General features: G+C 42.9%; 1 protein-coding gene across 3 annotated transcripts in view; it reads left to right on the top strand.

The window, feature by feature from the left end:
- Window positions 1-13767, top strand: part of FRG1 (FSHD region gene 1) — a 31051-nt gene extending 17284 nt beyond the window's left edge. For all 3 annotated transcript variants that reach the window (XM_072122541.1, XM_072122550.1, XM_072122530.1), the window contains exons 4-10: window positions 3350-3472; window positions 6015-6072; window positions 6175-6289; window positions 8171-8275; window positions 8973-9064; window positions 11581-11691; window positions 13621-13767. In XM_072122541.1, the coding sequence (XP_071978642.1) occupies window positions 3350-3472; window positions 6015-6072; window positions 6175-6289; window positions 8171-8275; window positions 8973-9064; window positions 11581-11691; window positions 13621-13657 (641 nt within the window). In that variant the 3' untranslated portion in view covers window positions 13658-13767. The remainder of the gene's footprint in view (window positions 1-3349; window positions 3473-6014; window positions 6073-6174; window positions 6290-8170; window positions 8276-8972; window positions 9065-11580; window positions 11692-13620) is intronic.
- The last annotated feature ends 2242 nt before the right edge of the window (window positions 13768-16009 follow it).

Genomic DNA, 16009 nt, shown 5'->3' with positions numbered 1-16009 from the left:
CCTAGAGGAGACGAGGATCTACCATCACCATAGACAGGGGGCATCCACTACACCTAGAGGAGAGGAGGTTCTACCATCACCATAGACAGGGGGCATCCTCTACACCTAGAGGAGAGGAGGTTCTACCATCACCATAGACAGGGGCATCCTCTACACCTAGAGGAGAGGAGGTTCTACCATCACCATAGACAGGGGCATCCTCTACACCTAGAGGAGAGGAGGTTCTACCATCACCATAGACAGGGGGCATCCGCTACACCTAGAGGAGAGCAGGTTCTACCATCACCATAGACAGGGAGCATCCTCTACACCTAGAGGAGAGGAGGTTCTACCATCACCATAGACAGGGGGCATCCTCTACACCTAGAGGAGAGCAGGTTCTACCATCACCATAGACAGGGGGCATCCTCTACACCTAGAGGAGAGGAGGTTCTACCATCACCATAGACAGGGGACATCCTCTACACCTAGAGGAGAGGAGGTTCTACCATCACCATAGACAGGGGACATCCTCTACACCTAGAGGAGAGCAGGTTCTACCATCACCATAGACAGGGGCATCCTCTACACCTAGAGGAGAGGAGGTTCTACCATCACCATAGACAGGGGGCATCTTCTACACCTAGAGGAGAGGAGATTCTACCATTACCATAGATAGGGGACATCCTCTACACCTAGAGGAGAGGAGGTTCTACCATCACCATAGACAGGGGGCATCCGCTACACCTAGAGGAGAGCAGGTTCTACCATCACCATAGACAGGGGCATCTTCTACACCTAGAGGAGAGGAGATTCTACCATTACCATAGATAGGGGGCATCCTCTACACCTAGAGGAGAGGCAGTTCTACCATCACCATAGACAGGGGCATCCTCTACACCTAGAGGAGAGAAGGTTATACCATCACCATAGACGGGGGACATCCTCTACACCTAGAGGAGAGGCGGTTCTACCATCACCATAGACAGGGGGCATCCTCTACACCTAGAGGAGAGGAGGATCTACCATCACCATAGACAGGGGACATCCTCTACACCTAGAGGAGAGGTGGTTCTACCATCACCATAGACAGGGGGCATCCTCTACACCTAGAGGAGAGGAGGATCTACCATCACCATAGACAGGGGACATCCTCTACACCTAGAGGAGAGGTGGTTCTACCATCACCATAGACAGGGGCAGCCTCTACACCTAGAGGAGAGAAGGTTATACCATCACCATAGACAGGGGACATCCTCTACACCTATAGAAGAGGTGGTTCTACCATCACCATAGACAGGGGGCATCCTCTACACCTAGAGGAGAGGCGATTCTACTATTACCATAGACAGGGGGCATCCTCTACACCTAGGGGAGAGGAGGTTCTACCATCACCATAGACAGGGGGCATCCTCTACACCTAGAGGAGAGGTGGTTCTACCATCACCATAGACAGGGGGCATCCTCTACACCTAGAGGAGAGGTGGTTCTACCATCACCATAGACAGGGGCATCCTCTACACCTAGAGGAGAGGAGGTTCTACCATCACCATAGACAGGGGCATCCTCTACACCTAGAGGAGAGGAGGTTCTACCATCACCATAGACAGGGGGCATCCGCTACACCTAGAGGAGAGCAGGTTCTACCATCACCATAGACAGGGAGCATCCTCTACACCTAGAGGAGAGGAGGTTCTACCATCACCATAGACAGGGGGTATCCTCTACACCTAGAGGAGAGGAGGTTCTACCATCACCACAGACAGGGGGCATCCTCTACACCTAGAGGAGAGGAGGTTCTACCATCACCATAGACAGGGGCATCCTCTACACCTAGAGGAGAGGAGGTTCTACCATCACCATAGACAGGGGGCATCCTCTACACCTAGAGGAGAGGAGGTTCTACCATCACCATAGACAGGGGCATCCTCTACACCTAGAGGAGAGGAGGTTCTACCATCACCATAGACAGGGGACATCCTCTACACCTAGAGGAGAGGCGGGTCCTACCATCACCATAGACAGGGGGCATCTTCTACACCTAGAGGAGAGGAGATTCTACCATTACCATAGATAGGGGACATCCTCTACACCTAGAGGAGAGGAGGTTCTACCATCACCATAGACAGGGGGCATCCGCTACACCTAGAGGAGAGCAGGTTCTACCATCACCATAGACAGGGGCATCTTCTACACCTAGAGGAGAGGAGATTCTACCATTACCATAGATAGGGGGCATCCTCTACACCTAGAGGAGAGGCAGTTCTACCATCACCATAGACAGGGGCATCCTCTACACCTAGAGGAGAGGCGGTTCTACCATCACCATAGACAGGGGGCATCCTCTACACCTAGAGGAGAGGAGGATCTACCATCACCATAGACAGGGGGCATCCTCTACACCTAGAGGAGAGGTGGTTCTACCATCACCATAGACAGGGGGCAGCCTCTACACCTAGAGGAGAGAAGGTTATACCATCACCATAGACAGGGGACATCCTCTACACCTATAGAAGAGGTGGTTCTACCATCACCATAGACAGGGGGCATCCTCTACACCTAGAGGAGAGGCGATTCTACTATTACCATAGACAGGGGGCATCCTCTACACCTAGGGGAGAGGAGGTTCTACCATCACCATAGACAGGGGGCATCCTCTACACCTAGAGGAGAGGTGGTTCTACCATCACCATAGACAGGGGGCATCCTCTACACCTAGAGGAGAGGTGGTTCTACCATCACCATAGACAGGAGCATCCTCTACACCTAGAGGAGAGGTGGTTCTACCATCACCATAGACAGGGGGCATCCTCTACACCTAGGGGAGAGGAGGTTCTACCATCACTATAGACAAGGGGCATCCTCTACACCTAGAGGAGAGGTGGTTCTACCATCACCATAGACAGGGAGCATCCTCTACACCTAGGGGAGAGGAGGTTCTACCATCACCATAGACAAGGGGCATCCTCTACACCTAGAAGAGAGGCAGTGCTACCATCTCCATAGACAGGGGGCATCCTCTACACCTAGAGGAGAGGTGGTTCTACCATCACCATAGACAGGGGACATCCTCTACACCTAGAGGAGAGCAGGTTCTACCATCACCATAGATAGGGATTATTAACTGTAAGTGCACTTTGTCAAATGGACAGCTCCAGTAACTTTGAGACTGCAGTTCATAGGTAGAGGGTCTTGTACTGCTGGACTGCTGAAGAGTATTAGAGTACAGTGTTTGGCTGTCTCCAGCAGTCTCATAGGAATTAAATCAGCAGCAACCAGTCTTGGACCGGATTTTGTATCCACCGACCCGAATATGCGTGATGTTCAGTGATATGTTACATGATCATTTGAAATAATCTATTTATTTCAGGAAATTGGTGGGCAGTCAAATGTTTGGGTGACATTACGGGGACGGTGGCTATTGAGATGGACAAAGGAGCGTATATCCATGCACTGGACACTGGTCTGTTTACTATTGGAGCCCCTCACAAGGGTGAGTATTTGGGTAACAGAACACACTGCGGCCTCCTGGATACCCAGTGATGTGTATGTATATACAATATATACTCCGTATATTTATATAGATACACAAATAATCCCCTGTACGTCCAGGGGTGGCAGGAAGAACAGAGAGTTTTTTAGCTTCACCTGTTTAACCCCTTAAGGACGCAGGGTATTTTCGCTAATTTCTCGCTCTCCATCTTCAAAAATCCATAACTTTTTCATTTTTCCGTGTACAGAGCTGTGTGAGGGCTTATTTTGTGCGTAGCAAATTTTACTTTCCCATGATGTTATTTATTATTCCATGCCATGTAGTGGGAAGCCGCAAAAAAAATTCCAAATGTGGAAAAATTGAAAAAAACTGCATGTGCGTCATGTTCTTGTGGGCTCAGTTTTTACGACTTTCACTCTGCGCTCCAAATAACACCTCTACTTTATTCTTTGGTTCGGTGCGATCGCGGTGATACCAAATTTATATAGGTTTTATTGCGTTTTAATACATTTTCAAAAATTAAACGAATGTGTACAAAAAAGAAAAAAAAATTTTGCCATCTTCTGACGCGAATAACTTTTTCATACTTTGGCGCATGGATCTGTGTGAGGAGTCATTTTTTGTGAAATGAGGCGACGTTCTCATTGCTACCGTTTTGAGGACTGTGCAACATTTTGATCATTTTTAATTACATTTTTTATGTCATCTAAAAAGGTGTAAAAGTCGCGTTTTGGACATTTGGGCGCCATTTGCCGTTCCGGAGGTCACCGCCGTCAATAACCGTTTTTATATTTTGATAGATCGGGCATTTTGGGACGCGGCGATACCTAATGTGTCTGTGATTTTTACTATTTATTATATTTTATATCAGTTCTAGGGAAAGGGGGGTGATTTGAACTTTTAATATTTTATAATTTTTTTACATTTTTTAAACTTTTTTTTTTCTTTTTTTTCCCACTATTTCTTAGACCCTCTAGGGTACATTAACCCTAGATGGTCTGATCGCTCCTGCCATATACTGCAATACTGCTGTATCGCAGTATATGGCATTTCTGCTCACTATACATTACAATGAGCCACAGGCTCATTGTAATGCATATGCAGAAGCCATGTATCCTCGGGTCAAACGAAGACCCGAGGCTACCATGGCAACCGATCGCCGCCCCCCGATGACGTTCGGGGGAGCGGCGATCGGAGGTAAGATGGCGGCGCCCACGCGCTGCCAAATTTAAAGTGCCGCCGGCGACTTTGCCGGCGGCAAAGAAAAGGTTAACACCCGCGATCGGTGCAAGCACCGACCGCGGGTGATAGCGATGGGTCTTTGCTGCGATATGCAGCAAAGCCCATCTCTGTATGAAGAAGGCTCAGCCCGTGAGCCTTCTTCATACAACCTTCACAGCTCCGTGGCGGATATATCCGTCACGGAGCGTGAAGGGGTTAAGGTCCTCTCTACTCTGAGTTGTGTGTGCAGTAAGAGAATCTCAGCTGCTTTGTCTCCCGGGTTTATTTTGGTCTCTTCCTGAACTGAAAGCCATTGGCATCTGATGACACAATGATAACTCAGAATATACTGTATCATCTCACCATGTCTATATTATGTAGTGATAGAAGCAATAATTACAAAAACCGTCTTAAGACGACATAGAGAAGCCCATATCCGGACAACAAGAAGTGATAACTAAAACTTAGCTTTTATTGTTATATAAAATATATTATGGAATAACCACTAAGTGCTCGACTCAAAAGATATGTTTAAAAAAAAAAAACAGATGCCCTAGGCTGGGTGGCCTTCAAATATGAGATCGTGACTAATTTGAAGCTATGTGAATATGTCAAAGTCAAGTTAGCTGGCAAAAACCCCCTGTGCTTAACGTCCTAACCAGTGCCCAATTCGGGTGTTGGAGTTATGAATATGGTGTGTCAATAGCTAGTGGGAATGATGCAAGGAACAATATTCTCCTATAACAGTTCCCCATCCATTTTTTTGGATGGTGCTCTACAACCTTTCCTAGTGATATCAGTAGTTTGCAAGGTTTAAGTGACAGTGAGGCTAAAGGGATAATCTCAACAGATGCTTCAGTCTCTTCATGTATCTGCCGGGCAATTTCACGCCAAGCTCAGCCTGATAGAGAATTGCCGTAAAACAATACAAACTTCAATAGTGATAGTGCACAGGCTATGGCTAGTGCACAGGCGCGGGACCGGTACACCATGCGCCGGCCCACTATGCCGCCAGCCACACCCACAATTTTCTTTATGTAATCTGTATTGGACAGCAAGAGACAAATACTCCATTCGCATTAGATCTTAGTCTTTTCCAATCCGTTTCAGACACACAGACCTTTTAAGAGGCGTATTGGCTTCATAGTACTGGAAATAGCAGCTACCAGCTATTGTAAAGCAGCCTGTGTTTTCTGATGCAAAGTCATAGGGTCAGTTGGAGACTTGATTGTATTAGATTTTCTCCTTGGTGAAAGCGATATATATGATTATGCTTTCATTACTATTTAATAGAAGAATTATTTTTTATCTTTCCATCCAGATGATGATGGCCCAGCTCCACCAGAGCAGTTCACCGCTATTAAGCTGTCAGACTCCAGGTAATAACCATCCGGTGTCAGTGGGGATCATACTGCTGTGTATATAAAACTTTGATAGAATGTCATTTTATTCCTAAACAAAAAAATGTAAATCTTTTGAAGGATTGCACTGAAATCTGGATATGGGAAGTACCTGGGAATAAACTCAGATGGCCTGGTCATTGGCCGTGCAGATGCCATTGGTGCGAGGGAGCAGTGGGAGCCCGTGTTTCAAGATGTAAGTTTTCTTTCTCTTGTATAATATTTTCATAATGAATCTTCTCACCCATCTTCACATCTAGGTACAGCAGTCTGTGCAGACATGCCTTATGCTTGTTACAATTATTAGGTGGCGCTATCTACAGTGGGGGGGGGAACGTATGTAATCAGCCACCAATTGTACAAGTTCTTCCACCTAAAAAGATGACTATGAGAGACAAAATGTTTAAACAAAACCAGAAAATCACATTGTCTGATTTTTAAAGACTTTTTTTGCAAATTATGGCGGAAAATAAGTATTTGGTCTCACTCTCAATACTTTGTTTTATATCCTAAGTTGGCAATGACAGAGGTCAAGCGTTTGCTGTAAGTCTTCACTGTTGCTGGTATGTTGGCTCCATGTAGATCCTCTAGAGCAGTGATGTTTTGGGACTGTCACTGGGAAACACAGAATTTCCCTCAGCGTATTTTTAAAGGTTTTCTATGGGGTTGAGATCTGGAGATTGGCTAGGACACTACAGGACCTTGAAATGCTTCTTACAAATCCTTCATTGCCCTGGTGATGTGCTTGTGATCGTTGTCATGCTGAAACACCCAGCCACGTTTCATCTTCAGTGCCCTTGTGATGGAAGGATGTTTGCAAATCTCACGATGGCTGGTCCCATTCATTCTTTCATGTACATGATGTTGTTCCCCCCACCAAAACAGTTTTACTTTGGTTTCATCTGACCATATGACTTTCTCCCAATACTCTTCTGGAACATCCAGATGCTCTCTAGCAAACTTCAGACAGCCGTATACGTACTGGCATAAGCAGGGGGACACATCTGGTGGTGTAGTGTTACTGACAGTAGCCTTTATTTCGTTAGTCTCAGCTTTCTGCAGGTCAGTTACTAGGTCCCCTCTCGTGCTTCTGGGATTTTTTTCTCACCATTCTTGTGATCACTATGATCTGATCAAGGGAGGTTCTCAGTGATCTTGTATGTCTTTTATTTTTTGATTATTTCTCCCACAATTAATTTCTTCACACCAAGCTGCTTGCCTACAGAAGAAATAGTCTTCCCAGCCTGGTGCAGGGCTACAATTTTGTATCTGGTGTCCGTCCACAGCTCTTTGGTCTTTACCATAGTGGAGTTTGGATTGTGAGTGTTTGAGGTTGTGGACAGGTGTCTTTTATACTGATACAAGTAATGAGTGGAGGACAGAGGAGCCTCTTAAAGAAGTTACAGGTCTGTGAGGGCCAGAAATCTTGTTTGTTTGTAGGTGACCAAATACTTCTTTTACACCATAATTTTTAATTCTTTAAAAATCAGACAATCTTATGTTCTTGATTTGTTTTCACATTTTCTCTCTCATAGTTGAGGTTCTACCTATGATGTCACTTACAGGTCTCTCATCTTTTTAAGTGGAAGCACTTGTACAATTGATGGCTGACTACGCATTAAAGGGGTATTCCAGGAATCTGTAAAAACCCTAGGAGGCCAGGTGGAAAATAACAGAATTCCTATCTTCTCCCCACTCTGACTCACGGTTCCCATGGGACTCTCAAAACCAGAGGTAACGGAGCAATGCAGGAGCCTGGGGTATAGAGTGCTAAAACAGACCAAAAATGAACTTTGATATGGATATATTCTTTATCAGCACAAATTTTGAACCGATTTTGATTTACTGGCCAATTTACGAGTAAGGCAACTAGATTGTACATTTATTGTTAATCAGAAATCCGGCATATCGCTGCAGTGCATTGTAGGTTACTACTACAGTACATGTGCTCAGGACAGCTGCAGCTCTTTTAACATTTTAAATTTGTACTCTATTATTATTATTATGTATTTCATGTGATATTGTACTATAAACGGTAATAGATTCTTCTGATCCCGGGTCATCTGATCACTTTTAGGGCAAAATGGCCTTGCTGGCATCAAACAGCTGCTTTGTCGGCTGCAATGAAGAAGGAGACTTGGTAGCACATAGTAAGACAGCAGGTGAAGGTGAGATGCTAAAGGTATGTAGGTTCAATATCCATAACCATAAGTTATACCTTCTGAACTAACTTCACTGTAACTATTTGGGGCATATTTATCAAAAGTAAGACTAGACAGTCTTCTGCTGCACCAGATTTATCACTGGTTAATGTGTTGTAGTATAAGACTGTCTAGTAGGACTTTGCACCTACTTTTAGTTGGTTTAGTTTATCTGGTACAATTTCAGAATTTATGACACATCCCCCTTCTACCACAAAGTCACACTGCCTTTTCACAAGTGCACCCTATTGACATGACATGGTGGCAAGTGGGAACTTAACCAGTTGTTTTATAATAAAACCGGTTGCTTAGGCTTAATTCACAAAGCCAAAATACATCCCTAAAATACAGTACTTCAACAAATCATGTCCTGCCCATAGGTCCAGTGAATTATTTTTTTTACCCCAGTCTGTAATATATGGACATGTTAATGTGAATTTAACCTTAAATGGGTTAACTAAAGCCTTATTGCAATCTCGTTCCCCTGGTCCAGAATTTTACAGATGTTTGTTTTCATAAGTTTAATAAAAAAGGATTTAAAAACTTTATCCTTCACGTCATCCAAGTTCTTAGATCACACAGTAAGACAAGACATTATTATGCCTAATGACCAGCGCCCGCCCTTATGTACTATATGTTATGTATAACACCTCTCTTCATGTTTTGCCCTTTTTGCAGATCCGATGCTGTACAGAAAGAGAATCAAAGAGAGAAGACGACTTAGCAGATGAAGACAGGGGCAACGTTAAACAGTGTGAACTGAATTATGTGTAAGTAAGGGGAAAGTTGTATAAATTGTCTCAAAGTAGCATATTTACATTCCTTATTATTTCCAAGATGGGCATTTGCTATCCATGTATAAGACTGTTGCCAGCCTGAAAGCCTTGTACATTACGGTTGTATCCAGTGCAGGCAATTCTTTGCACACAAAGAAAGAAGTAACGATTTCCTCCGGGAAACCTTGTTCCATATAAACAAATTCTTCAAATTCAATCCATTAAAAGGATAGGAAAGTACATTTTCATTAAAAAGACCTACGCATTTCACATTATTTGGAAGGTCTTATTCTGACCATGACTTGACTTGAAATTATGTTGCAAATGCTTCAAAATGCGTAGGTATATTTAATGAAAATGTACTTTTCTATGCTTTTAATGGATTGAGCAAATAATTTGTTTCTGTGGAACAAGGAGTTCTGGAGGAATCTTTACTTCTTTTTTAGAGTAGATATATAAACCGGAACCGTCAGGGTTTGCTGGGACAGATGGTACTCCCCCCCCCCCCCTACCCGGCAAACATAATCTGAGAAGTCATCTGTTCAGGATCGCCTACAATACACAATAACTGCACTGCTCTGCTCTCTCACCTCCTGTCTTTATCTACCCTCCCATGTAGATTATGAGCCTCACGGCAGGGTCCTCCTTTCACTTGTTTCCTGATCACTGTAGTGAATTAGTACTTGCATTTCTTCCTGTCTTAAGCCCTATGCACATGATTGTATATGGTGGCCATTTGCTAGCCCTACGAACGGTAGCTAGCATACAGCCGACATAGATGTGCATTGTGCATGGCACGGTACACACGTGTCACCATATTGTGCCGTTGCCGGCAAAAAGATGCAGTACATGCTCTGTCTTTTACTGTAAAATACAGCCCAGAAGTACGCCAAAGTATGGCGTACTCCAGCCGGCTGTATGCATGCCTGCGTCCGAGTCTGGGTGTAGCATATGTTCTTGTCCTTGAGGCCTTAAAGAAAATCTACCATCAAGATCAAACGTAATAAACCACGGGCACTTACCCTCAGGGTCATTAGCATAATTTTAAGAGTTCATTTTAGAAGGAAGGAGGGCATAGATAAAAAAAAAATATATAAGTAGATTACCACAGTCACAGTGCCTGGATCTAGGAGTAAGTGTCTCTGGTTTATCAGGATGGTGGATTTCCTTTAATGTAATGTATGTGAACCCCTTATTGATTGTACAGCATCATGGTGCTTTATGAATAAATAATAATAATAATAGTCAAGACTGCTACAGCGACTACAACATGCATTGAATTTTTCTGTGGGTTTGCTGGGGAAAAAAAACACTTGTTTTTTCTTTTCCCATAATCATATCATAATCATAATCACATAGTTTGTTACAATCAGACAGAAATGATGAGAATACATTTTTGTAACTGTTTGTTAGTCGAGAGAGGATAGGAAGCAGCACAAATGTGAGCATCACCTAAACTGGATGCCGTTGTCTCCACCTCTGTGTACTGGGATCTAAGCAGAGATCTTGAAGTAAGATGTGAAAGCACAGAGGATATTGGGAGGTTGCAGAACTTTTGAATATACAATGGTGAACCTATGTTTTGCAAAAACCTGAAGCAAAGCCTGTGCCATAGTCATGAAGGTGTCCTATACCAGAAGGTGCTCTGATCATTGGCTTGCTGTGCACATGAAGGGTGTCATGAGATCACTTACTCATAATGGGGGTGACCAGTAATCAGATACATACCAGGAAATGCTACACTGGAAGGCTTGTAGGTTTTAGCGTCTGTGTTGAATAAGCACTTGTGTCAGGTGCAGTGAAAGCCCATTCACAAGCCTTAAACAAATAGTGTCCTGTGCTAGAAGATAAGCTCCAGAGCACATTACCCGTGTCACCCGTGTCACACATGAACTATTAGCATCACTGGGAGGATTACAGCCCATTCCATCCTCTCCAAAGCAGCAAAATGCCGATGCCGCTTCCCAATCATTTACATTTGACCTAAATCATATGTTAGTATTATGTTCCCCTTTTTTTTTTGGGAATATTGAATGTAGATTTTCATTAGTGTAAATTATGGCTACTATTCCTCAGTACTAGAGTACGTTTGTCTAGGTTATTTTATTACAATTGTGTGCTCCTCTAAGGACATAGAGAAGACTTGGGATCCTTTTAGGCCCATTATGTCTTGCAGGACTGGTGATATTTTAGCATTAGCTCATGTGAGCGGCAATCACTGTACAAGCATAAAAAAGTTATAGAAAATACACGTCCCCTTGTCTGGTGGTGTAGTAGAGCTGTACGGGGCAAGCACAGCCACGATCCTTCCTCCCCAGGCTGCTGTGAATGTGTTTGTGACCAGCACCAGAATATGGGCCTCATTTTGTTTCTGTTAGAGGCTGATGTGAATGAGGGCATATCAATGGGTTGGGGCAGATCAATGCCAGGGAAGACGATCCTTTGATTTCCCGCACCGTGGGCTAGACTAACATTTGTAAATTCATGGGTCTTTCTTTCTTGTTCTGCAGAAAGAAATTTCAAAGTTTTCAGGACCGTAAACTTAAAGTAAGCAAGGAAGACCACAAGGAGCTCAAAAAGGCCCGAAAAGATGGCTCCTTCCACGAAGCACTACTGGACAGGTGAATTATGGGAAATGCAGTGTTTTTATGTGATTATGTTATATATATTCTCTTTAACCCCTTATCTCCACACCTATATTCCATATTAATGCCCAGGCTATAAAGGTCATTTTTAACAGCACAATTTTGGGTTTTGCATGTCTTGCTACCGTTGAACTTTTATTAACACTCTCTGTGCCGTTTATGGTAATTAAAAAAAGAATGCAAATTTGTGACATTGGGGCAGATTTATCAAGCTGTCTGAAAGTCAGAATATTTCTAGTTGCCCATGGCAACCAATCACAGCTCCCCTTTAAAATATTCATGAGCACTGGTAAAACTGAAAGCTGAGCTGTGATTGGTTGCCATGGGCAACTAGAAATATTCTGACTTTCTTCGCATTTGGGGTTTGATCACGTGTGATAGAATTTTTGTGTGATGGAGATTAAAAGATTTACACTATGCAGGAGATCCCCCCCTCCCACTGTGTGCTAAAACTTACTCTGCTGCTGCTGAAGAGGGAAAGTGCTGAGAGGGAGGGGAGACAGTGTAACAGCTTATGAATCTGCAGCACTGCAGGGCTCTGGTAACACCCCCCCCCCCCTTCCCCACCCAGAGCTCATCTGGTTCATTAAATTAATACTGTGTTTTTCTGACTATAAGGCGCACAAAAAATCCTTTGATTTTCTCAGAAATCAAAGGTGTACCTTATAGTACAGTGCGCCACAGTTGCAGTGCCTGGATCTATGAGTAATTGCCTCTGGTTTATCCTGCTTGATTTTGATGGTAGATTTTCTTTAAGGTGTTACTGTATGTCCTCTTGCAAACTTTAACTATAATTAGTTTTAATTACTCATAGCAGAAATACAGTAAGTGTGACGTGCCCTGATTTTACCTTCCATCCTGCACGGTGTTTGATGGCTGGACAGTTCTTCTGTCTGCAGTAATTGGAGAAGTCATTACAATGATCATGGCGGCTCACACTTCAGGGCTCCTCTATTACTTGCCTGGCTGGCTTTACTTAAGTCCTAATGATATATCTGCTTTAGGCAGGGCCGTTACCATATCCTTTTAAATGCAGTTTTTGATGAGTGATGTGTATATTCTCTCACAATTTGGGCACACAGAAAAAATACTACAACTCTTTACACAAGAAGTAATAAGTAATTCAGTGTTTGTATGTATATATATATATTTTTTTTTTTTATTTTTTTTTTTTCTGTTGTTTAAGCAAAAGGCTTTCAGCAGTTTCTTAAAGTGCACACTTTCAGCCACTGAATGGATTCTTATAGTTCAGTTCACATCAACATACAATCTCAGGCCACAACCTGTAGTTTCTTTGCAGCCTGTATGTTATTGGAGTTTGAGATTTCCACTCACATGCAGATCACAGTATAACTATAGATCTGTGAACACAGGACACATGTGGCTTGTTCTATAATTTGCTGATTGGGCAGTCCGCTCATACTTGGGGCTGCGGAAACGAGGGCCATATGTGGAGTCTATTGAAATAGACTAAGTCGGGAGCCACTGAGGCTCTGTTTCCATGTGGCCTTTACATTGGGTTTTGAAACACAATAAACCAGCTTAGTAGAGGAGATTTGTCTAATTGCATTGTTTTTAACAGTTGCATTTATAATCTTAACAAAGCACAAATGTTACTGTGATGCTATCACATGCAATAACATTGTGTTATGTATACGCAAATGTTAACAGCAATGTAATTGGGCAAATCTCTGCTCTTCAGTTGCTGCATTGTGTTTAGAAACGCTATATAGACGCCAAGTGTCAGAGCAGCCTGTAACCACCGCTAGCACCCGGCAAGTGTCTGCAGGTAGTAACGTATGAGTGGGATGTTGCCTTGACATAATTCTCATTAGAACACAGAGTATTAGTACAATACGGAAATGCGTTATCAGCTTCTTATTTATATTGTTTCTATTCTTACAGGAGATCAAAATTGAAAGCAGATCGATACTGCAAGTAAAGATGGCCGCTATACATGTCATTGCTGTGGATGGAGAGAAACTGTTTTTATGTTGTATTTCAGTATTGTTTTCTCATGTAACTCTATGGCACATTAAAGATTTTTTTAATTAAAAATGTATGTACAGTGGCTACTGATGGGACAGGATAGACTTCCTACTACTATAAAGAAGGCCTGCCGTATTAATGGATGGAACAAGGTCATTTTACCCAACTCACCTAAAATGGCATATTGAACTATGTGATAACACAGCAACATTTCTATCCCTCATTATAGGACATATTCCTCTAGTCAAACAAAGACTAAAATGATGAAATGTAAACTGAATAACACTCGGTAACAAGTTGAGAGGTGAGGGTCTGACTGCTGGGATGCCTAATGATCACAAGAACTGTACGCCCAGGAATCTGGAGAATACGGGCAATGGTCTCCCTTATGGGTGGTGATGGAGTCTGAGCATGCATCCTGCTGCTCCATTGTATTGTAAGGATCTGTTGGAAAATGCTCAACCTGCCCCTTTATCAATTAGTGAGAACGGGACCCCCCATTCTCCGGATTGCAATAGGGTCCAGTTCTCATGAAATATTGCGGCAGTACAGAGAAGATATTACTGCAGTGATATTTGGGAGGGGGAGAAGTGCGTCAAAGGCGTGTAATGACCACAACCCCTTGACAACAGAGGTTGCTTTGGAGACACCCCCTGGAGCATCTGGGTTATATTGGCATAAAAACAAAGTTAATTTTAAGTAAAGGAGTGGAGCTCCTAATAAACATATCGATAAACATATATAAATAAACATACAGTTATGCTTGCACTGCTGGGAGCTACCCATCAGGGTTAAGGGTTAATCTACCAATAGGTGTGATGGAATGTAAAAATTTTTTATCAAATATGCACAAGGTAGGGGTACATTTTGGGAACCCCACCAATCACTAGAATGGCATTACCATACATCCTATTGCAGGTCAAGGAGGAATTTGAATGAAGACGTTGTCATGTGTTTGCTATATTACTCTATTCCGTAGTCAGACCATAGAAAGACTGGGAAGTCAATTTTTGCCAAAGACTGACGTGAAAGCTCTCATAGAAGATGCACAATGGATTACCTGACAGTAGGTTAGATCTGTAATGGAATTCTTCCCTGTGCACCATACTCGGTGCTCACAAGCCATGTGAATCTTTATAATTACTGAAATGTCCTTTGTAATTTAGCTAGCAGACAGGCCTCCATACACCTTCATTTTACAAGTGGTGGTGCTGGGGTACTGTAGCTTAGCCCATTTTATATTTGAGCTGTGGTTCCCCAGTAATAACGGGGGTATCTGCTACTAGTTCCATCCACAGTTAGGGTGCGTCCACACGTTAAGTTTTTCAGATGCAGTTTTTGATGCCCAAACCAGGAATGAAAATAGAGGAGAAGCACTTCTTAATGATAACCCATTATGATCCATCCCTGCTTTTGGCTTCAAAAACTGCATCTAAAAAGCTGAATGTGTGGCTGCACCCTAAAGGTTCTGGCACCAGGAGGATGTAGATCAGCTGCTCCAAGGTGGTGTCTGAGCGTCGGACCTCAACAATCACAGGATAATCGGTGTGAAAAATGCATAAGAGGCCAGCCTTTACCCTAGATATTAGTATTAGATACCCTAGCTATTATATAACTATATTATTGGAAGCCATGTAATGCAACAATCCTTTACCTAATCCTTTGTATCATGAGTTGGGTCACGCCACGATGACTCAAAAGAGGAACTGTATTTCGTTAGTCGTAAAATATAATCCTCGACATTTTAGGAAGTAACCCATAGACGGGATGTAGAGAAATATGTGCAGCCGCTAGAAACAAACCAGGATGTTCAAATTCTAGAGACTGAAAACGTTGCACAGGATGGGAGTTCTTGTATTATACTGTACATAAATATGATGCAAGTAGTCCCCAGGGGGGCATTTATCTTTATTTTGGCTTGTTCTTTCCTTTCTTTGCACATTTTCTTGCACCTATTCCGTGTGTGTCAAGAAGTTCGCCAGTGTGTGTCTGATGTATTGTTCAACATTAGACAAAGTTCACACTACCGTTTAAAACTCTGTACCTTACCATACTAGGTTTAACATATCGGTTAAATATCCTATTGACAGCAATGTAAAATTTATGTCATCTGTAATGGTCAGTTTGGCGAGTATCCGTTATCCATGCATGGAAAGCACTGCAGCCACCATCCATTTTTTCATTTAAAAAAACATATGGCTAACAGATACCTCCCTAAACGGAACAGAACAGATGGCATAAAATTTACATTGATGTTAATGGGATTTTTAAAAACATTTTTTTTCATTAAACATTTGTTCATTAC

This window comes from Engystomops pustulosus, chromosome 1 (assembly GCF_040894005.1).
Source record: "Engystomops pustulosus chromosome 1, aEngPut4.maternal, whole genome shotgun sequence".
Taxonomy (NCBI): Eukaryota; Metazoa; Chordata; class Amphibia; order Anura; family Leptodactylidae; genus Engystomops; species Engystomops pustulosus.
This window is presented reverse-complemented; position numbering and strand designations above follow the sequence as displayed.